We start from the raw sequence: 25,164 nt of genomic DNA, 5'->3' as shown, positions 1-25,164 counted from the left end.
TCAATTGATTCAAGTAAGCTTGTTTGTTATTTGTTCAAAGGTTTATAGAATAGGTTTAAAATTATTTATTATTATTTACTAATACACAATTTAAGAACCAGATATGCAAAAATTATACATTCCTAAAATACAATAACATCGGATATGATTGTGTTACTGCGTCCCGTTTGAAAAATTTGGCGGTTACTTAACACTTAATTAACTGAAGCCTTAAAGTGAGAAAACCTTATCGTGTGTGCTTTGTGTTTTTGTATCAAGGACTTAAATTACAATGTGTGAATTGAAAGTTTTGATATAAGTACGTAATTAATTAATTTCTTTTTATATGTTTTTTATTTAACATAGATATTTTTAACATTTAGAGAAATTAGTAAAAGGTAATTTTTAAAAAATACAAAGAAAATAAACATTGTAAGCTGTAGTATGCTACATTGTCAGCTGAATGAAGAGCATTGCGTAGATAGGTAATGAACTAATGAGATTAACAGCGAATTACTCTTGTCAATGTGCATTAAATAAATAGGATATTTCAGTGGTTTTACCTTAATTGAGATGTAATATTGACATTTAAAAGCTGCTAATTGTTACATATCTGTAATGTTTATAGCTCGTATTCAATTTTAAGTATTATTAATTTTCATTATTAATAGTCAATGTCATCACTATTGTTCTTTATTAAAAAAAACTTGAGAGGGGTCAAGGGACACCCGGATGGAACGAAGTTCCTTTCAATTAATTAGTAAAGGAACCAATGTTTATTCTATGCATAAAAAAACTTAAGTCTTCACAAGAAGTACATTTTATTTCTATGAATTTTCGTTATATATTGTCACGTCGTTGCCATGGTGATATAGCAAAAAGTGTCGTGACAACTTTTCGTAAGAATTTTTTCCGTCTAGCCCCCTTTCACAACGCGCGATAAGGAACTTCGTTCCAAAAACTGAGGTATAGCCTGACAAGAACTTTAAAAACCCTCGTCATATTGCGGAAAAATATGGAACTAAGGCCTTATTAGAAAGTGGTATAATTAATAATGTTACTAATAATTTTAATGTTCCCCAAGGCCAAGATTTTTATATTCTTGGTTACACTATAACAATATGTTTCGTATAATTGTTACGCCAGTGGAAACTCATAGTAAAACGAGCTGATATGAAATGCAAACGCTACCAATCGAGCACTATGTTTCATTACACTCCCATTAAGATAATGCGGGCGTCAGATGTCGTTTTTTTTACGTCCCGGTAGACGATAAAACCCCTTGCACGTAAGAACATTAATACATCAGAAAATAATAATAAAAATTAAAATAACACTTACTCGACTCAAAATATTGACTTAATTTAGTAAATAAATTCATCAAATGGAAAAAATGATTTTAGTGCTTAATTTTTTCTACATTTTCTATCCAAGTTTTTGATTTTTAATAAGGAAACTTAAATGCAGAACTTCTTTTATTACGATAAAAAAGTGATAGAAATAGTAACAGCGTTAAAATGTGTCATTTTCTTGATAATTTCCAACATTTCTTTGAGCAAATGCCTCCAGGGCCGCATTACTTATCAAATTATTGTACGATATCTCTGTCATTTCTTCTACAATTATTTATACTTATCGTAAGTTTATTATATCGTCACATAATAGTAAAAGATTTAAAAATTAACTTCGTGGGAAATTTCACATGGTGAAATCACCGACAATGATAGCACTGCACGCTTACCCTATAATATTAGTATTATTTCCTCAGTCCCAAATTGATACTGAAAACTCGCAACAAACCCTATTAAATTTTTATAACACCACTCGCAAATGCAATTCTGTAAATCCATGCAGAAGATTATATCAATAAAATTTTATACGCAACCCGCTCCGTTAAGATGGTACAAAGACAAAATTAAAACGTCCCCGACTTTTAAGGTGTCGCGTTCTTAATGGATATCGCATTATCTTCGTCCCGGCAATTTGTCCTTAACTGCGGACACTTACCTTAAAGGCGATCGTAACAATGCCTTCTTACGAATACGTCGTAACACTTTCAATTATAAATTAAGCTATTAACTTAATGTACAATAATTTGTTTATCAGGTTAAGCATCGAAATTAATGCAAGAAGCATAACTCGTTCATAACTTAACACTTTTTATTAGCAAGTCCGTAAGGCAGTTTCGTCAAATAAGGCATTATCCAAGTTTTCAATTCCGTGCAAACGAATTTAAGCTTAAATTCATTGTTGTAAAGTGCAGATTCCATTGGTTGATAACGACCCATTGAGCGGTCTGGAGTGGACTTAGACGTATAATTTCTTGTGTAATCGCTTTAATAATGGGTGAAAAAAGTTATATTATCTGCCCACGGTCAATAAATTAACACCGTTTAGAGCAAAAATGTAGATCCTTAGTGTCACTACTATTATAAATAAAGGGAGCTGGAACAAGCCGAGGCGAGATCTGAGTTGGTCCGCGGTGCCGTGGCCGAGTGCGTGTGTTTTTATTTGGGTGCGTGAGTAGCGAGGCCTTATTAAAATATTTCGAGTGGAAACTGGAAGGACCACTTAGTGGTGCGCGGGAGTTTCACGCCTGGGCTGATACAACATTAAGTCGACAAGATAGCTTATTTGTGCTGAGCTGAGGATTAGGGGCAATAAATCACTGATTAGAATGTATTGACTGGCGTCGACTCCGGCGCACGATCTTCTCTCTTATTTATATACCGCTAGCTTTTAGGCTTTTATGACTTCATTATTTTACGTCGAACACTTCGACTAGTAATGATTTTATTTACATAATTAACACGAGATGCAAATCGGCCTACGTTTTACGAGTTGCCAGCGTAGCCTTAATTAATTATGGATTATGATCTTTAAAGGGTAAGTTTTAATTAAAGATAATGAAATTTATTTATTCGACGGAGTACATTCATGAGATTAAGGTTTTTAAAATGGTAAACAAAATTAAAATAAGAGTAAACTCCGCATCTGAGATCAAAATAAAAAAGACATTGCCGTGTCTTGACTTCTTTAATGCAAAGTCGATTTCACCTGCACAAGTCTGAGTGGATATCGGGAGATGCAAGCTGGGTACACAAGTGTTCGCAGAATATGAAGCAGTTTAATTTGGAAATAAAAAGTTTTTAACGCAGGATTTACCGCTGTTTATGTCAGCATGGAGCGTAAAATTACTTCCTTTTGTACAAATATCAATATAGCAGCGACGCAGCAATCTCACACGATGGTTGCCAATATCATGACTAATTCCATTCCATTGTATAAAATTCATAAGCATTATGCAAATAAACTTGTTTTATGACTCCTGATATATAATTTAAGAGATGCGAAATTAAATATACCGTGAAATGCTCTAATTCTAGATGTTAATCGATTTTGTCTGATTTCGTTCGTTTGGCGTTTTATAATTTAAATTTTTGTTGTTTCTGTATAGTGTGATTTGCCTTACGATCTTAACTTGGAATCAAGATTTAATTTTGTTCATGGTCATTGCATTTTCTTAGTGAAAACTTTTTCTTATTTTATTATTAGATATTATTCAATATGTACAATTTTATCGGTTTGCTTAAACAGGTTTATATTAAGAATAGATTTTAGTTGTGTGATAATGCTAGTTTTCTGACGGGTAACACTTGTCCTGTTACCTTGAGACGCGAAGATGTCTTCACAGTAATTTGATTATTCTACGTCGCCTGTCTAACTAGAGCACGATCATGTTTACATGCTACGGCTCGTTGGTACTATTCAATTACAAAAGTATTCATATGGAATGAATGATTTTAAATCATTCATTCTTTTATAACGTCATACTTAGAAGCAACAATACGAAACTTTTTGATAGTTGTTTAAAATACATTGAAAAGTATATGTTGCTCTGGAATTCGACACTTCTTAATTTTTTTATTTGGTTGCGGAGTTATCGAATAATTGTGTGAATATTAAAATCAAATATATCCTTTTAGAGCCGTTCTTTTTCCGTACTGTAATTTATCTGTTCCAAATTTAATTCATATACGGTCAGTCGTTATGGTATTATGTGGTAATAATAATTCCTAACTAAGTACATTCATAACTTTCCTTATCCATATTTTTTTATATCACAAGGTGGCAAAAGAGCAAGCGGTCACCTGAATAAGCCTAAATAGCGAAGCGACTGCTGCCCATAGACATCAAAAATTGCAGTTGACGGCACAGAAAGAGTATATATTACCTCTTTCTATGCGTCCTCTTCTACGTCAAATCCACTTTCCCTTCCCATCCTTTCCTTATAAGAAAAGGGTAGGAAGGGAACGTGGAGTAAAATAAGTCCTTCGGCACCACACTCATCAGACGAAACGCGGAATTGCTTCCACTTCACGCCTGTCTTCTGTATGGTCATGGTATTTCACCGGTCGATCCGGCCCATACGTGCACCCAACAAAAATAATATTGTTGTTGCGGGATCTACCACTGTTGTCTTTATATTGCCTTCTACCATTTAAAATACTAAAATAATATAATCAGTACAACAACAAGTAAATAATGTATTTAATTGCTATCTTATTGATCTAGACGGCAGTTAAAATCAATTTTATACTCACAATAAAAAGCAAGCAAACTATGAAGCCATTATATGACATTTCCCTTTTATGCAACGCCTTAAAGAGATTACAATGCAGCTTATACGGAACGCATTGTAAATTTTATGTTTATAAGCGCTTGTGATTATTGACTACTTAACCTCGATTCCATGTTTGTTTTTATTAAGAATGAAATAATTCCAAATGGTAAACATAACCAGAACTTATTAAGTGTTTATTATTATAGAGATTGGAAAAAGAGCTTATCGACATGTTTTTTACTCAATAATTTGATTACTTCGAATCTGCGCCATTTTGTATCGTAAAATTTCACAAAAAGATGTCTCAATAAACGAACAACACAAATTCTAAATTGCTTAATATTGTATAAAATTTGAAAACCATCGCTTCGTAAAAGATCTTTAAATGCGATATTATTTTATTAATCCGTTATTTTTGTTTACGCGTTAAATAACCTATTATTTTATCTGAAAACGATACCCATTCAAGGTATAAATATTAATAAATAAAATATTTATTCATCATAATAAAAATACATTTCTGGTGAAAGTATTTTCACATTTATATACCGTTTTAACTTATACAATGTTATTTGTTTACATGTTCTGGTTCTATTAACATGAGGTCTTCGTAAGATACAGAATAAATTTTACATTGACTGAATTTCTTTGAAAACAGATTTTAATTTGTAGCTATTTTGTAAACATATAAAATGCTTCTTCCACAGTTATTAGCCAAAATTCCGCATACATTTGTGATCATCCTAGTAGTTCATCATTTATTTATCTGGTTATTGTAATCTGTAATCTGGTTATTAAAGGAGACAACTAACACGTCGAAATTAATCAAATTCGATTTGTCAAGGCTCTATCAAAACATTCTGAAAACAAAGACCGCTATTTGTATTAAAATGTTATACTGTAATGTGAATTAAAAAGCGTTAACTATTTTTGAAATATAATTTTCTTAATTATGTCTTTGTATTAATTCGAGTACTACGTTAGTTGTAAGGGCTCGATTTCCGCAACTCCACGGCTGGCACGTATTTTGCGTGTGAGCAGGATCTGGATTCACTCCAGCCAATCCAACTCTCCAAGTACGTACTACATTATTGGAACGAAGTTCCTTATCGCGCGTTGTGAAAGGGGGCTATACGGAAAAAATTCTTACGAAAAGTTGTCACGACACTTTTTGCTATAGTATGTTAACGACGAATGAGCGCTACTTCACCATGGCAACGACGTGACAATATATAACGAAAATTCATAGAAATAAAATGTACTTCTTGTGAAGACTTAAGTTTTTTATTCATAGAATAAACATTGGTTCCTTCACTAATTAATCGAAAGGAACTTCCATCCGGGTGTCCCTTGACACCTCTCAAGTTTTTTTTATTTATTTATTATTTATTAGTTAATCAAAATATTTTCATGAGTTTTACTGTATCAGTTTAATGCAATAAAAATAGTGTGACCAAACACAACAGTTTTTATTTCGTTAGAATATACATTTAATTGTAAACCTTCTTTCAGACAGGCGCTTTTTTATCGCGTGTTATAAAAGAGTTCAAATAGAACAAATGTATTTCCACGTATTTGTTCATACGGCATCGCTTTTAAATCGCGACGTTTTTATAGCGCTATGTTTCATTTTGTGTGCTGGGCGAACGGAACAAGAGCGATTTTCAAGCGTTTATGCTCGAGAGCCGCACAAGCCGAGTTTAACCGCGCGATAAAAAAGCGCTCGTGAATGAGGGGAAAGTTGTAACAAAACGTGATTACTGTTAATTAATATAGCTCTACTGATTCGGTGTGAGAGCACACGCCTTTTCATTGTGTTCACTAATAACACGCCTCCGATCCTTTGCGCCATTACCAATGAAATTGTTACTTACAATCATAATTACTGTTTTATTACTTGCTTTACGATAAATACTAAACTATTTCTAAGTAAAATGTTAACTTTCGCATGTTAAGGTTTATTAATATTTTTAATAAATAGGTATCACTTTAATTTTGTTTTACTTCTTACTGATATAAGAAATGCGAATGTTTAGATAAAGGGATGGATGTTTGTTTGAAGGTATCTCCGTAACGGCTCAACACATCTCAATGAAATTTGCCACAGATGTAGAACATAGGCTGGAAGAACACATAGGCAATAAATAATATAATTTCCTTTAATTCCGCGCAGACGGAGTCGCGGGCAACGGCTAGTTGTGAAATTAAAAAAAAATTAAATGCAGAAGCAACTTATGGTAAATATCTGCTACTTATTTAATTACCTCTCATTCGCTATCATTAAATTACCAGTAAAATATAAATGCTGGTACAGGTGTAATAATATATTATGAGTCTGTTTTCGTACCATAACTCAAACTTATAATAATCAGTGGAGATAATTGATGCAGTTTCTATTTTTAAGGCTATGAAATTTGATTAGAAGGAAAAGTCATCAGCATTCTTAGATGACTTAAATATTAAAAAAAACTTAAGAGACTAGCCATGTATTCGGGTATAAACATTTTCAACTATTAACAGAGCAGTCACACGTTCCTCGTGTCTCAAATCATGTAACCAAATACGCATGTGACTATTTGGTTTGGAGTGAGTTAACAAAAGCAATTACTAAATTACGTTACACGGTAGCAGGTTTCAATCAGAGATAGACAAGATTTTAATATTGATACTTGTTGATATTAATAATGTGCAATAATCTTACGATATAAGTCAAAGATATGAAAAAACCCGAAAAAGTTGTAAGCAAGCACAGTGTTAAAATGAATTATAGATATTGTAGTACCGGAAGTCATAAAATCATGTCATCAAGATGCTCAATATTTATTAGCCATCGCCAATATTGTAACTTCAAACCTAGGTTTTCAGACTAGTTTTTTGTGTTACTCAACAAGATTTAAATCTAATATAGAAAATTCTCGTGTCACAGTTTTCGTCACCGTACTCCTCCGAAACGGCTTGACCGATTCTCATGAAATTTTGTGAGCATATTCAGTAGGTCTGAGAATCGGCCAACATCTATTTTTCATTTTTTTTTAACTGCGTGCGGACGGAGTCGCGGGCGACAGCTAGTATAATATAAAAAAATAATTGTCAGGCCAAAAAGCGCAGTTTTATCTTATCGTATAACTCGTAATTACCTCAAGTAAGCTTAAAGTCTAGACATCACACTCATTTTTACATCGATCAAGACGTGGTGGCGTCTCACCGGTTAATTTCTCGAAATATTTTGCCGTCATTTTTTTTTCGATACCATTTTTAGACGATAATTATACATGTAAATGCATTGCATTGAAGTTATACTAATTAAAATAAATTCAATATACCTTAGGTCTTGTTATGCAGGCAAAAACGCAATGATTGGCAATACGCACCCGAACTACTTTATACTAATTTGCTTTACAGTATAAAAAATCCTTAATCGTATCGATATACTTGGTTATTCGAAGCTATATTTCATGAGAACTCATTAAGAATAATATATAAAATGTTCCACCATATGCAATTTTTTTACCTAACTTTGATTTGTGAACACAAAACACAACCGAATTCATTAGGAAGCAACGACAAGAGTTGCATATGCCTTTAAAAGTCTTTCAAAGTGTATGAAAAACTTTAAAATACTGTAAAGTTACAAATTCTCAAGTAAATTTTCTTCTTATTTATTTTGCCTCAAGAATAACCACAAATGTAAGTTCAACTTAATGGCCAACGATGCCCTATAATTTGTAATTCGTGATCCTTAACTTTAACGAATGCCTTTAATAGCTTTTCCGGTGTAGGCGGAATCCGCAAATTTATAAGTCACATTCAGATTTAACAGCGGAACTGAGCATTGAATAAATAAATCAAATCAGTTTGCCCACCGCGATGCTAACTTTTTGCGAATGTATGGTAACGACGACCTGTAGTTTGCAAAACAATATACATGTTTTTCAACGCATTTCTCTCGTTTGTACTACATTTAATTTGCTTTATCGAATAAATCTACATATACGAACGATACGACGAATAAATAAACATCTATTACAGTTAAATGTAATAAAACGGATCAAATATACCGTTCTAAGTAATATGAAAAATAACTTTCTTTAGGACATCATAAAATTGGTTGACATCTGGCTGTTTCATTACCTGTCGTTTAAAGTCAAGGTGACCGTTTATAACTTTCTCGTTTTAAGGAAAATATTTGCTCGGATCCGTGAGATATGGCCCATTACCTGTCAAGGATCTAAATATGTACACAGATATCACATGTCAATTGCGCACAACAATTTCACCACGACCTCAATACATTTTTTTTAAAAGAATTATTACCTCTTAACTGTAGAACAGTTAGCTTCGGAGAACATATTATTGTCTAGTTTATACAGATTTGTTTACATTAGACGTGTTCTTCATGTAATAACATGTCACATGTTAATAGAAAACGGCTTAATAAAATTTCTTTCCGAACGTTTTCTGGTTTATCTAATTTATTTCTTAATACAGCATGTCAACTTGACTATAAAGTTTAGAGTAAGATAGAATTTATTTTATTTATGACGACTATATGGTCGTAAAATACTGATCTGTCGTTGTGATAATAACTAATAAAAGCAAACTTGGAAAAATTTGCGACCATTTGTAATATTATATATCAAATTCCAGTATTACTTTGATTAGTTTTTGAAATGTAACTGTAAAATAAAACTTTTTCCATCTTTAGAAAGGTTATGTTTTTTACAGAAAGCATTTTCTAAGAGTTATTTATCTGTGCCAACCTTTCTATGATAAATTATTTATACTTGTTGATAATTTTTATACAAATTAGATACTTGATCATGTTTATAAGAATCGTAATTTCTATGGTACCCGAGATATCTAGTTCTATATCTATAAAAAATATATGTTTTTAAAAATAACTCGAACATAAAAATGTCAAGTTGGCATTGTAAGACTTCTTTGAGCATTTGCGTCATTTGTTTGTAGACACGCCACAGAATGTTATCAAGTGTCTTTGGTTTACTTAAATATGCGGTACTAATGATGTAGCTAAGTTTACCTCCCGTACGACAATTTTCATTTAATTAAGCGGATCGGTCACTGTTTCAAAAAGCTGTTGATTATTATGCTTGTTTACCATTTAGATGTTAATTAGATTTAGCACCTGATCAAATCCATTCGGCAATGTTGTGTAAAGTTCGACGTTGAAATTAATTTAAGTATGATAATCTGAATCACATTATAAAATTATAATAAAGGTGTTGAATGTATTATTGAATTATTGGTGTTGTTAAGTCATTTATAATGACCGTTTTGAAATTTAAAAGGAAATCTTATATAGAAGTATGTATAACATATATATACATAAAATGTATGGCAACACAATTTTTTGTTGAAATTTAATTTAAATGAAAACCTTTTTGTAAATTTTGTGTATAACAATTATATGAATTGTAGTTGCAAGTTACAAACTGCTTGGTTTTGGAATGGTTTAAAATGTTATTAAGAAACACGTTAATCTTTCTTTTCTATCTTACTTTCCCAGTTGTGAATGATCAGATATTATCATCTTCCTGACCTTACCACTCACGTGGAGTCGTTGCACAAGGTTTTATAAACCTTATAGTTTTGGCTTAATTTTTACGGCCAGATAAAAGGGATACAGTTTTAACTAAAATAATAAAAGAAAAATCTAAAAGGAATCAATTATAAAATGTCTTGCAGAATTATGTACCTTAAAGTTTCTGGTAAGGCTTGGCTTATTTCATACCGTGTAGCAGTTGTGTTGTTTTTGTGTTCTTTTAATCGCGTTGGTTTAAATTCTTAGAAAAAATGAGAAATGTAATACGCGGAGCGAAGTTGGCCGCTGGCTATCAAGAGTCTTTAGTAACGCTTTTGTTTAGTAACTTCTAATCAGAACTTTGATAATTTTGCTGTTTTATTAATATAACATTAAGTTTTGCTTAATTGTAATATAACATACAAAATGAAACAAAAAAAATCGAATCCCCTCATCATCCATTTATAGAACAAATATTTTGCAGAACCTCTTTCGATATTAAATAGTAAGTGAATATTAATTTACGATATCTTAATATGACATGAAGTTGGACCATTCTGCAGCGTTATATTTTTTCTGTTTTGAAACATGTAAGTGGTGAATTAAGACTACATCAAAGAGTTACCATAAAATAAATATTTATACTACGCGTTTTAATATAAAAATTCAATTAACTGAGCCAACAATTCATGCCTTACTTTACCTTTTTAGAGAACTAGACGTATTACTTGTCTGAGAGTCTTAAGAGGTAGCCCTTGTCACAGGCTGCTAGCCTGTTACCTCATCAAATGACGCGGAAAACAACAGATGCTGGCAGGTAAAAAATAAAAAGAAAAATGATAGGTACAAAAACATTCACAAACAACTTATTATGTAAGAGAAACAAGGAAAATGTGTATTACGAAAGTGAATGGAAGTGTCGTATGAAACGGCCTATTAGATTGTGTTTATATGAGCCGTATAATTTACAAAGCAAAAAAAAGTAATTTCAAATGTTTATGTGTGGAGTAGTTTGTAGTTTAAGAAAGAAGAATAACAAAGAAAAAAGGTGCAAAAAGTATACACGAATGTGCCTGTATATAGCGCTCACTACATTTTCTACTTTTTTATAAATATGAATAGTTAAATAACTGATTAATTATCAATTTCGATAGGTCCTATCAATAGATAATTAAAAGATACAAAACCTTTTCTATTGTCTTACAAACATTAACTAATAACTAACTATTACAAAATACACATTGCATATTATTGTAACTCAAACAGTAGGGGGAATATTGATCAGCCTTCACCGGAAGCGCTACCGAACAATCTAGCGACCGATCTATCGATTAATTAGCTCGATCGGTAATACAATGCTTGCAATGTCCTGTTAGACTTAAATTTTCGCTCACTCATCGCGGCAGCTGTCCTCTGCGACAAAACAAATGACGAGACTCGACGCATTGCATCGGCTTTCGAAACGAACCGACCGCCTGCGCCGGACTCGGCTACGTACCGAAAATGCCTTCGCAGTAAGTGGATCATAAATATGTGATTGACTGAGATGAATGCACGGTAATTACAACATTGTTATATCTCTTCTACTGTTTTATCGAACTGTAGCTTTCGGAAGCTCCGTGCTAATATTATATCAAACCGAGACATACATATCTATGTATAATAACTTTTATAATATGTATTATAATTCGTGTGGTGGAAGACATCCACCATGTTGTATTGGAGTGTGTTCGGAACCAACGGTTTAGGCTTAATTATTTTACGATTTTTGGGTGTAATGTCAGTCAGATAAATACCAGTCTACGGACGATGCCGGATGGTGTTTAAGTTGATTGATAATATGTATATGTTTAAGAAATAATGTAGATGATTGGTGTATTATTAATTAGAAGACTTATGGGGCGGTACGGTCGTATCGCGACAAAGCCCTTTTAATAACTAAATAAATAAAAAATATTATAATAAGTAGTACTGAGTACCAGTTGTGATAATGTACCCAATAAAATAATTAAACTTCAGGTAGGTACAGGAAAAAAATATTTCTTTTTGACAACTCATTTCATTGAATGAGTTAGAAATATACCTTTAGTATTTTATACATTAAGGATAAATGACAAATAGTTCAACAGAAATGTATTTATTTGCTAAAAGCATAGTGAAGTGAAAGTGTAGACAGGACTTGAACACTACCGTGAGGTTACACTACCTAAACAATATATAGGTATTTGAGTACAAAAAATATATTCTTCGCTCACTCATTCTTCTTCGAAAAAACAGAGATAGCAATATATTTTTGCACAGGTGTTTCAATCAATGGAAACTAACAGATAACCTATCACTGTTAGCGCTGGAACGACCGAGCGGTGGCTTCCTTGACCACATCCTGTGTGCCCTTTGCTGTTAATGATTGAAGCACTGCATTTTTAACTAGTTTATTGACCACAATCCCTATATGTCGTTAAACCACGAGATCCTAGATGACATAAAAGATTAAGTTCTATTATAAATAGAGTTAAAAAAATTAACGCCATGAAATTTTTTACTTTTACTTGTGCCATTTGACTAAGTGTTGATTTTCGTTCGTCTGTCTTAATATTCATCTTAATAATAATTAATAGGCTATATCCCTCCTTATCAAAATTATCAATTGATGTTACCCGTCAAAATAATCCAAATCATATTGGTAAATTGTGAGTTAGGCCTTTAATTCTTGACTACCTTATTGGTGTAACTTAGTTGTAAATATGTGTAAGATAGTGTACATGTTTACACATAGTAATGAATAAACATTAAAATTCCTTAAGACTACACGCTTTGAAGTTTCCGCATATAAAATACCAATTTATTTTAATTTACCTTAAGATTTTATTTAAATCATTCTTGTATTCAGACAAGCAGCTTTTTTTCGTTGCCCTATCGCCGACAGATCAATCTGATAAGAGCTAGAGTCGTTTCTATCTATGACCGGACATATTTAACGTAACTTTAACTAACAGGTTAATCTTTGAATTAGTGTAACTGATGCAAGCCATAACACTGAAATATTAAGTAGTTTTACTTCTAACCAGATAAGCATTTAATGCTGAAACTAGAGTATTAAAATATTTATTTGAACTTTAGTTTTTATGTAATGAATTGAGGCTGAAGACAAGAGGCGAAGGAACGCACACCTACTGTGGAAAGCATTGGGGACTGAAAGGTTTAGCAGTGGCCAAACTCAGGCTGATGAAATTATGTTTACTTTTATCATTAGAAACTTAAACAATGACATTATGTTATTTTTGCAAATAAGTTTAAACAGTTCAAATTGCTATAAAACCGACTAGATAGCAGTCAGGAGGGTAGTATTTTTTACACCAAACAGGCATCCGCGATTTAATTCGCCTGGAGGGTGGATTTTCATAAATCCTGTAATAAGTTTTTCTTTGTGCTGATAAGTACTTATCTAAATATTATGTAAATTTTCAAGTAATTCATAAATAGGAAAAATATATATATATCAATATAAACTTTCTTACCTTTGACCTTTCAAGGTGAATTTTCAAAAATCAAACATACAAAATGTAATTTCACCTCATATCACTTACATGAATAAAAATAAAACTATACTTTAAATAATTATATTTAAATTTTATAATTTAGTAATCATTTTAACTACACTTGAATGAAATTTAACACAGATAATTTATTTAATTTATTTGTTAAAAACCTCTTCACAGACACCTCCATTTGTATTGTGTTTGTTTTTTTTTAATATACTTGCATTTATTTTTGCATTCCATGATTATTTTTTTATATTGCTAATATGCTTTACACTCTAGTTATTAGTAAGTTAATAAAACTATAGTGTACAAAGTACACAAAGAATGCATGGTTTGTGAACTTGTTACATTTAGCGTCGGCATTAGAGTTTTCAGGTAAAACTTTACAACTTTTTTCTGTTTATGCTTTTTTTTATTTTAGTGTTTAATGGTTCAAATGTTTTATTAATTGGTTGATATTTTAAATTAAACTGAGCTAAAGCAAGTTTGTCACTTTACGAGACACAGGAAAAACATATATGGTAGTAATGGATAGATAAATAAAAACTACTAGCGAGATGAAATGAAGAATTGACTTTATGATAACTTACCGTTGGGTGATATATTGAGGGTCTGCGAGATGGCGGCAGACGCCGTAGGCGCCGGCTCCATCTTCCAGGGAGCGCAGCACGAGGCGGGCGAGAACTCAGGCGTAGGGCCGCTGCCCGCAGATATCAACATGGTAGAGACCCACTGTCTCCCAACTGTACGCTAGCATACGCAACAAACGCTTCACACCGGCACGGGTACAGTCCACGGTAGCCGGTCAAATAGCCGCTACTCGATTGGTTTTTAAAGTCAACTTAAGCATACGAGTGACGGCAGCCGGCCGCACGCGCTCGCTCGAAGCTCAGCCAGAACACTGAAGAGCGCGCTTGGTGTGCCGGCGCGCCCACTCACGCGCCCACTCCCATTAGCACGCCTCGGAAAAAATCACCGCCGACGAACAATAACAAAAACTACCTCCACCGTATCAAACCTCCGCGCACCTCTCACTCTAACGCTCTTAATTCGATTTCCGAACGCGTCAAAAGTACAGCAGCGCTCGATTCATTGCAAGCCTTCCGTCCTGAATTTCAAATCTACAGATAAATTTTTAGTCTTACCTCCAATGCAATAGAAACCATTTTACTTTAGAATGAATGAGGGTCAATAAGTTGTTTTAAAAGTGAATACATTGGAAACTACTCCTACTCACACTCGTTCGGTTCGGCTTAAGCTTGAACCGTATGAAAGGGACAGGTGCTCGACCGCTCGGTGGTAGAATTACAGTAGTGAGCACAGGTGATCTTTTATCATTCCTTTATAACGGAGGTGTTAATGTATACCTCTCTCGTTTACTCAAGTGTAACGTAACGTCAGCAGTCGGAGACAAAAACAGTAATGACTCGTTTGTTAATTAAGCGCGATTCAAGTTGACCACGCTTACCAGTTTAATAGTCGCTGTAACGCCGTACACCATTCTAATTAAGTCGAAAAGCATGGATTTCATTTTTAGTTGAGTACTTACCTATACTTTGTTACCCCATATGTTATTTGCTTATTGATTCGCTGAACGTAAATAAATTGAGTTATGTTGAATACCTTCGATACCTTTAAAAGTGTGTATTTACATTTTCATTCCAACAATAAAATATTAAAGAAACCTAGCCGTCAGATGGCGGCTTTTATAAGCAATCTGTTGCAGTAATGGCTAGGATTTAAATTAAGGCTTAATTATGAATTCTGGAGGTTATACAAAACAATAATTAGTGTTGTATTTTAGTCGGCTTTTTGCTGGAAGTACAATGAATACGTTATCAGTGCGGGGTTTTTTATTAATAATTACAGGGAATCGGAATCGCCGGAAGGTCCCGGCCGAAGTGCAACTGCCGTGCATGGTAGTCGCTTTTCAATCGACTCTTTTGATCATAAATACACTTTCTTTGTTGGGGTTCTTTAATTTGTGGCAATCTCGATCTTTGTGGTTTCCGCTCGCCTGTACAATACAATTCTATGTAGGCAATACGTTTCCAATTTATGTTTTACATTCATATATGCTTACTTATATTATGTTGTATTTATATGATTACAATGAATAAAAAATTAAAGCAATAATGCTGAGAAACACTATGTTTAGAAGACTTTGATTTAATATAAGAATGCGGCGGATAGAGTTTGTTTTTTTTTTCTATTTGATTTTATTCAATTTAGGCGATTAATATAGGTAACGTTGCAATAGACATGAATTTCTACCCGGTACTAGGTTTTCACTAGGGAATCAATGACAGTAATTGAAGATTTTTAAATCCTTACTGGATAAAACTATTTTCAATACATTTATAGCAAAGTTAACAAGAGAAAATGAATGATAAAAATATATAAAATCACGATATCAATGCTCGCCTCCTTCCCGATACCTTGTGGAATTCGCTAATCAGACTAGCTAAATTTATTACTATACTAAGTGAGATAAAAAAATCTAGAAAATGTTTTATAAAGCAATACTCGTTTTGTTTAATATTTTCAACGTTTACCTGGCCTTACGCATCATTTTTTTTTCATATTTTATTTATAGTCAAACATGTGTACGTAATACGAAACGGATTACTGACCTTATGGTCCAGTTAACATCGTATCTGCTTTCTGTTGACAATACTGTGATCAAACTTTAACAATAAATGTACTGGAAGACTTTTACTCTTTGATAACAAATTAACTTTTTCAATTTAAATTTTACAATCTTTTTTCACACCTTTTATTTGTAGATATGAAAATGTGATCTCACTATATTTTTACGTTACTTAAGGCGGCATAAAAATATTTTAATTGAATCAAACAAATGTCAGCCAGAAATACAGTTGATATAAATCAAGCATGGAGCTAGAATTTAGAACATATGAAAACCAGACATTATGTTGATGCTGATTAACGTACAAACATAAAACACTGTCATAATAGACAAAGTAGACATCCCGGCAATGAATTGAACACTGATAAATTATAACAAAAGATAGAGATAAAAAAGTTCAGTAAAATAGTTGTAACCCGCGACTCCGTCCGCACGGAATTAAAAAAAAGTTAATTTTTAGTAAATGTGTTATTCCAGACTATGCTATATATCTATGCCAAATTTCATCGAGATCCGTTGAGCCGTTATGGCCGTATATATACCTTCAAACAAACATCCATCCATACATCTAAACATTAGCATTTATAACATAAAGTAAGACTATATACCTACTGAGGGATTTATTTTTGGTTTCGATGTTTTCAGTGTACATATTTACAATGTCGAAAAAATTTATAAACTCATTTTACTAGTAAGATTTCTAATTATTTAAGTACATAAGTCTGTCCTTATTGCAGCTTACATGGGTCTAAGTAAAAAAATCTTTTTTATATTTGATGTCGCCGGCGACTCCATCTGCACGAAATTAAAAAAAAAATCTTAATTAAACGCTATATGTCCTTCCCGCATAAGTTTTACATCTGTGCTAAATGTCAGAGATTCGTTAAGCATTTAGATACTATCGAACAAACATACAAACTTTCGCATTTATAGTATTAAGATGAGATAATCCCGAATTAGCTATGACCATGACTACAAAAATCGCACACGAAGTTATATGCAAAATTAGAGAACAGATAAGTACTTCTTCATATTTCTTTATTTTTACCCTAACAATGTTCAAATATGTGACTGTTGTTTAACTGAATAAGAAACTTTAAAGAGAGCGAGCGTGATTTCATGGCCTATTATTTAATGATATCCGTAAGGTCGTTATTGGAGTGAATGTTTTATATATTTTATTTTGTTCTGAGTCAGGCCGTGCGGCCAGCTTCCTCGGACAGGCGCCGACGCGGGTAGAATTTAGTGCCAAGATACCGCGTGGGTGTTACCTAATGAATATATTTATTTGTGACGGCGCTCTCGCCGACTTTTATCTGACACCAACGGGAGACAAGTCCCTATCTGGGAGTCGTAAGGTGCCTCCCTGTTACTGAACGGGTTCGAGTGAGCCCGTCTGCCTGTATGTCCGTATCGATTCGTCCGCGCGATAAAACTCCGGAGAGCTCTAAGTGGTTTCGTTGCACCAGTGATACTAAAATTAGCGTTATCATTTTATTTGTGAGCAAAGGTGTGTTGTAATAGTTTCGAGTGAAGATTTGATGAGTGCAATTAACATTCCGAGATTAGTTCACATTAAATTTAATGACACGAATTTATGTTACGTTTTAACGGTTTTAAAAGTTAACTAGACGTTATGTCGATTATTTGTTTTATTTATAACTACTATACGCTTTATCTAATGTTTAGCATACCGCATTATGTCCTTTGTTGAAATTTCATAGAACTTTAATATAGACTTGTGCGTAAAAAGCAAAGTTTACCCGGGATAATAGGTACTAGATATTGATGGTCATCGAACCTCCTTCGTAGCAAGGCAAAGGCTGCCAAGGAGTTCGTACTGGCCGGTAACGCGAAGCCGTGCGTAATAGTAGAAGAAATAAAACAATTGAATATTTTAAGTTTAGCAAAAAGGTATTTTTGTTTGTGATATTGACATTTTTTTAGTATAGATTTATAAATTAAACCCAGTTAAAGTTGATTAAATAATCAAATGATCGAAAAGTATATGATTTACAATTATATAATCCTCTGTGATTATTTTTTCCAGAGTATGTTATACAGTGACTTTGTTGTAATAACCTCTTATATTTTATTTTACTCGTGTGGATCCTACCGATGCCATAAATAGTACTATAAGACATAACCAGACAAAAACTGCTTTACTGCTTTCCAACCATGTTCTCCTTTTACACTTATATTCCGACTATAATACTGAAATATACCTTTCTTAATGTTCCCAGCTATTTATTTCCTATCAATGTATTTTCATGATATATGATAGGCACCTTTAACTATATACCTACATAAACATTTTTGCATTTCCCCTACTTCATATTTACGGAACAAAGGAACAAGGTGTTGCCGTAAATACAATAACGAAACACTTCAACAACCGTGCAGACCTAAGCGTCCAGAATAACTTGACACATGAAAGTAATGAAGGAAGCAATTTCTCCTTACCTGTATATACCAGTATTTCAACGTCGCGGATCATCTTACATCGGTGTTAAAAGGAAGGCGCGTCGCACGAAATTCGTCTTGGTTCATACGACAAAGGCGCGGCGACAGAACAGGCGTCGCCCATTTCCATTATAATATGTTCAAAATATTTATGCTATCTATCGGAGACCACCCAAGTGGCTGTGATGTGATCTGACAGGTACCTTTAGGAACAAAGCCATCGTCCCGCGTCTATTCACGCGGTGAACTTGGCAGCAGGTCTTTCTCTCGTATCGGAATACATTGGGCTACCTGTTCATACGTATTTCTAAGCTGTCAGACATTCTTTATCAAATACGATATTTACATAACAAAACATATTAATGAAATACAAGGGTTCACAACAATATCTAGCTTTGATTCTTTCATTGAGGATTTTATTTTTTAACTCTAAAGACATCGACTATAAGAAACAAAAACCTAATCGTCCAAAAAGTGTCATCTTAACCGTCCAAGAAAATTATATTTAGGTATAAAGTACAATTTTAAATCATGAATTAGGTACTACGTTAGAAATAGAGGAAATAATTTATATGTACTTATTTTTTGAACATTAATATACATACTTATTTACCAAACCATTGTTCTAACAATATTTTATATATCATGCGTGTTGCGAGAGATTTCTCTTTCATGCCATAGCGCTCGTATGCGTGAACCGTTTTCATTAGTCGTTAGAGCCTGTATGCGTTGAGCGATAGTCCTTACTTTTTATTACTGCGCATTATAGGTACTCGCCAACAGAATCCCCGCACGAGGCTTGCTTTACATTGACCGAACATTTTCAATATTCGCTAACCCGTATGCGGGGAATCCCCGAATGCTGTATAACGACGTTGTTGTCGACTAGTCGGACTGCGCTCTAATGTAAATATAAATTTCATGGACAATATTTCCAACCTTAACGGTAATTTTTACTGGGAGAACAAATGTAGAAAAACATATCCTTATAGGTATAAAGTTTTTAGCTCAGAACTTAAATAAGTACAAGTAAAACCGAAACCGAAAAAATCACAAAGTTCTGAACTAAAAATTTTATTTCCTTATTGTTATCTGTTATCAATAAAGATTTTTTAATAATTTAACTATGACAGTAGTTATGTAAAAAGAGCGAAATTTGTACCAAATCTATAATAAATTATCTCAAGCGATAATATCTTTCATCCATAATGTCTATTTCATGATCGGCCATCAATGCTAGTCCGCCAACACGATCAGAGAGGAAGTGGTTTTATAATCGTGTCCTTTCGTATCCTATGACGGCGTCACCGTAGGCTCGGTATCTACGAGCATTACGATTATTAGTCCCGCCCCCAATGCGGTGGGGTGGAGCCTCGCGCAGCCCCGCCCCTTAGCTTTCGACTCGCTTGACACCAACATATTCGATAAAATTTAACGAAGGAGATCTCGTCTTGTTGTTTTAGCAAACGAATTTAATTGTAAGATTCCTTTCCGATGATCATAATTCTTTGATTTTACAAATTCAATTTGATGTTACAACCTGAATTTAACATTTTACACCAAATTATAAACTTTTTTATGATCAATATACATAGATCTGTTTTTTCTACAATTTGAATTCTATAAATTTTTAATTATTTTTAACGTGGACATTTATGATAGTTATATTCAGTTATTTATATAATAAATTATATTTAATTTAACGGTTAATATTTACGAATTTTAATTACTTGAAAAAAATTATACATTCTCCATAAAAATTACCTATATCTAAAATCAACACTAACAGAAATTATAAATAGATCTAATCTTACTGATGTTATAAATGCGAAAGTTTAGGTGGATGGATGTTTGCTAGAAGGTATCTCCGGATCAGCTCATCGGATCTTGATGAAATTTGGCACAAATGTAGAACATAGTCTGGAAGAACACATAGCCTTATTATTACGTTTTTTTAATACCCCGCACCGAGTCGCGGGAAACGTGATTGATATTATGGACTTTAACCTGGTTTTAAAGAGTAGGTATATTTTGCTCTTAAACATGTATCTCCGGTATTGTTATTTATTTGTCAAAATCGTAATTTCCGAAGTCTACGCATAATCGTATCTTGATAATCATGATTTCTACTAATTTCCAATTTCTATAAGAGATATGTTTAAACTAAAATGTAATCAATACTCTATTTTTATAGTTAGGTTAATTTCTTTCAGTACCAAAAGGTATCTGATGATGACGGTCAATTATCTTAAATAAACCACTTTAATAACAATTAAAAGCCTTTAGCTAACTATTTACTAAATACTTAAGGAAAAACATTTAAATTAATTGTTAATTTAAATAAAAAATTATGGCAGAAAATTTATAATTTCTTTGTCGACTAAGACGCTACCTTCATTTTTAATTACAGCACATTCTACGTATATTGTTATTGAGGTCGAATCGTGAAAACATTCACCCAATTTTTTGGTCTTTTTATTTTAACATAGCCATGCAATCTGAGGACACGAAAATACGATAGAACTTACATACAGCTAGCTTAATTTTTCCCAGTTCTTTTAAAATATGGCAACTAAGAAACTGAACTTAATGTAGCGTAGAAATTTGATTTGATTTTATACATCATTTATACGCTCAGAAATTCATTTAGTTGCCTTTTGCGATACTTACAATCGCTTAGTAAGAATAGTAAAATACTTAGAACTAAGTCAAGTTACTATTTTAGTGGCGTGACATACTGTAAAAGATTTCGTTTTGACTATTATGTTATATACTCGTATAATAGAATGCTATTCCGAAATTTGTTGGCCGATTACTTATAAAATAAACCTGCGCATACCTTATACAAAACATTGAGTAAAGAACCGAAGCATGTAGCTTAAAAAACGGCTGAAGAAACAATAGCGACTATTACGTATGGCTTGAAGTATAAAGCGCAGAAATATGAAACTAAATTAATTTGCTTTTTTAAAATCAAAAAAATAGAAGCATCCTGTATAAAAAGCAACCGCTAGCCGCCCGCCCATTAACATATGGCGTTTGGAAGGAAGGGGCGCGAGGCGCACTTGCCTAGACTGCCTACCCCGTGTTTTAACTCGCCTAATTGTTTCCCATTTACATACATTAACGGGCAAAAAAGCCGCGCAACTGACGCCGCCGACCCACTATGTAAATATGAGATTATATAGTCCGAGGGCCCCCCATTAGGGCGGTGCCCGCTCATCGTGTAAGCCAATTTAGAAGTAACGAAATTTTGTAACGGAAATCAATTGTCCTTCAATACTAATTACACCAATCATAAACTAAACACTAACTACACCAATAATATTGTTTGTGACGATTTGTTTTTCCTATATTTAATTTAAAGACTATTGAAGTAAAATTTATTTTCGTGAAAGTAATAAATATCATTAGAAAGGCTCTGGAAAGAAAACTTTGCTTCAAGTGGCTTTATTCAATGTGAAATGTGTAGGAATTTTTGCGACATTGCTTATAAGAAACACTTTATGTTTGCTGTTTATTTTTATAACGGTGTATTCATCGCCTAGATCTACTACAATTACGTTGTTCTTTTATTTCTTGCTACTAAGAACAATTAGTATTTTGATAACAGTAATAATAATTCATGTATATCCAAATATACAGTAAAACGTGCCATTAAATCAAAAGCCAAACATCAGTTTTCCGTAAACAGAATAATCCAAAATCCTCGCACTGGTAGTAGCTTAGCGCGCCTGTATCGCGAGCTTACTAACTTGACGAAAATTCCTACATAAACGATAATTAGTATGTAAACTAAGCCCAATAGTGAAAACGACGACTTAATTCTTTTCTCGTTACTAGTTGTCGATTACATTGAATTTAAAAAAAGCTTACTTGGTAGCCTAAAAGTTCTTCCCGACTATGTTCTACGTCTATACCAAATTCCATCGAGATCCATGCACATACAACATTCAGAAACATTCACATTTGTAATATTAGTATGATTTCTAATTCTAATCCATCTAATTTTTACTATCAAGTTGTACCTACTACATCCATTTACTATGCATTAACTATTAACCAACCACACTTTTCCCGAATGTAGAACGAACGTCACGTATCCGTTTTACTACCGCCTAATGCCTTCACCATTGTTAGCTTTCGGTTCTCACCGTCGTTTAATTACCCAACTACCATTTCGTAATTACAAGCTACTAAACGATATGAAAGGATAATGAGGGTTTATCTAAAGTCTCTTATATTACAGACGCTACTTAATAAACCAAAGCCTCGTGACTATTGTTAAGGAATCGATCAGCACGTAACTGACGTAATTACGACCACTTCAGACATCGGCTTGTTCTTATAATAAATTCACATGTCAAATCTAAAAATACTGAACAATTTCCTGATTGCTTGTATACCAGTTACATTTGTACTTTTTCCTATAAAATTTTACCACTGAATTGCTTTTAACTTCCTACCTTTTGCTTTTAAAATCCTGGAGATGAACAGTAATTTACTTTCAACATTATTTTTGTCAATCAAATAAGTCACCTAATTTTTCTTATTAAAGGTATACATACTTGTGCGTAATTTTTTATAACTAACAATACCTTTGAATATCAATTTTTGTCTACAATTATGAAGTTTTTTAAGACGATAGGAAATTTAATAACGTGTAATAATACATCCCTAATGTTCAGCACACTCCGCGAAAGTATACAGTTAGCAGCACAATGGTTGTCCTATCAGACACGAGATCAAACAAAGGCTACTTACAACTGTTCTTAATCGTCATTTCACATACGGTGTACAGTGACGAATGCCACATATATACCTACGTTTCTAACATATATCTTAAAGCTGCATAATGTTCTACGATTATATCAACTACAGGCCGCAAAAAAATTAAATACTGTATTAAATAAGAAATTAAATAATTTAACACCGTAATTTTTTAAAAGTAAAAGAAATAAAATTTTTAATAATCCAATATAGATCTCCAGAAATTGCAGGATAGGAGGCATTGGTGCTGGTGTCAGAAGCCAACTTTGGTAGCTGCGTCAGCGGAACACTCAGCTTACAAAATGGAGCTCTCGTATGGGGTGGAAAGAGATTATCGATTTTGAAATTAACAACGCATTTTCGTTCAATTCTTTATTTATACCGTGGTAATCTAGTATAAATTCGTTATGTACGTTTTTACTATCACTTAATGTTTTATTTTGACAATTAACATTAATTACAAAACAAAAGACGCATGTTTAAATGACTGACTAATCGTTGGTTTCTGAGACCAAAACCCCTAATGAAACACATAGTCATCCCTCTCAGTACCTTTGACAAAACCGATATAACAGTATGTTTTATGTATTTCGGTCTCAGAAACCAACGATGACTAGATGCGTTGCGAATATTGTAATCCTAATTATAGTTACCTACTACTAAACTGCTAATACTACTAAACTTCATTCCAGGTTACCATTTGTTATTTCAATTAAAATTTTCAGTATCTATGTTTGTTTTGCTATCGGTGTAACATTTCGCAAATGAAGTAGGTGATTTTGCTCGCTTCGCGGTCTGCACTAGGCACAATGGGTTTAGGATATGCATAGATATGCGCCGAGTGATGCAGTCTATGCAAATTTCGAGCCCCGCCTGCACACGCACGCACGCACTCACGAACGCATGCTACACTCGACGCTTTCTAGATTTCAAATGAAATACAGAGGTTTACTTTGCCTTTATTTTTGTAAATAAAATTGATTATTCCCTCAAATTTAAGGAAGCTGTGAAATATTTTTTTAAACCGAAAATTCTTTAAATAGGCATACATATTTCGTACGCTATTGCGACCTGTTTAACTGCTGTTGCTGAAGGACATGTAAATTGTTCTTTCTTTAGATAACATCATTTTATAAGTAATTTATGTATATATACGTACTAGCTGTCGCCCGCGACTCCGTCCTCTCGGAATTAATTTAAAAAAACTTTATTAGTAGCCTATATGTTCTTCCAGACTATGGTCTACATCTATGAAAAATTTCATCGAGATACATTAAGTTTGTTCTGGAGATACCTTTTAACAAATATCCATCCGTCCAAACATTCGCATTTATGATATTAGTAAGATTTGTAAGAAATAAGATTCATTTCAATTACATGAACTATCTGTAAAAGAAATCATTCCCTTTTTTCACTGTATACCTACGAAACGTACATGAATGATATATCTAGTTATTTTCATTAAGAGACTGCGCTCGGTGCGCGTATCTATCTAATTTTAATCTTTCAACTAATTGCCTTCGTCCGCATTTCGTAACCAGTGGGGATCGCGGACGAGTAAAACTCTTCCGGTCGCTTTCGTGAATAACTCACG

At 33.1% G+C, this 25,164-nt stretch overlaps 1 protein-coding gene across 1 annotated transcript in view; it reads right to left on the bottom strand.

The window, feature by feature from the left end:
• Positions 1 to 14,581, bottom strand: part of LOC106708731 (paired box protein Pax-6) — a 37,904-nt gene extending 23,323 nt beyond the window's left edge. Inside the window, exon 1 of the mRNA XM_014500278.2 lies at positions 14,278 to 14,581. Coding sequence (XP_014355764.1) covers positions 14,278 to 14,407 — 130 coding nt within the window. The 5' untranslated portion in view covers positions 14,408 to 14,581. The remainder of the gene's footprint in view (positions 1 to 14,277) is intronic.
• Between the last annotated feature and the right edge of the window lie 10,583 nt (positions 14,582 to 25,164).

Source organism: Papilio machaon, chromosome 5 (assembly GCF_912999745.1).
Source record: "Papilio machaon chromosome 5, ilPapMach1.1, whole genome shotgun sequence".
NCBI classification, from domain to species: domain Eukaryota; kingdom Metazoa; phylum Arthropoda; class Insecta; order Lepidoptera; family Papilionidae; genus Papilio; species Papilio machaon.
This window is presented reverse-complemented; position numbering and strand designations above follow the sequence as displayed.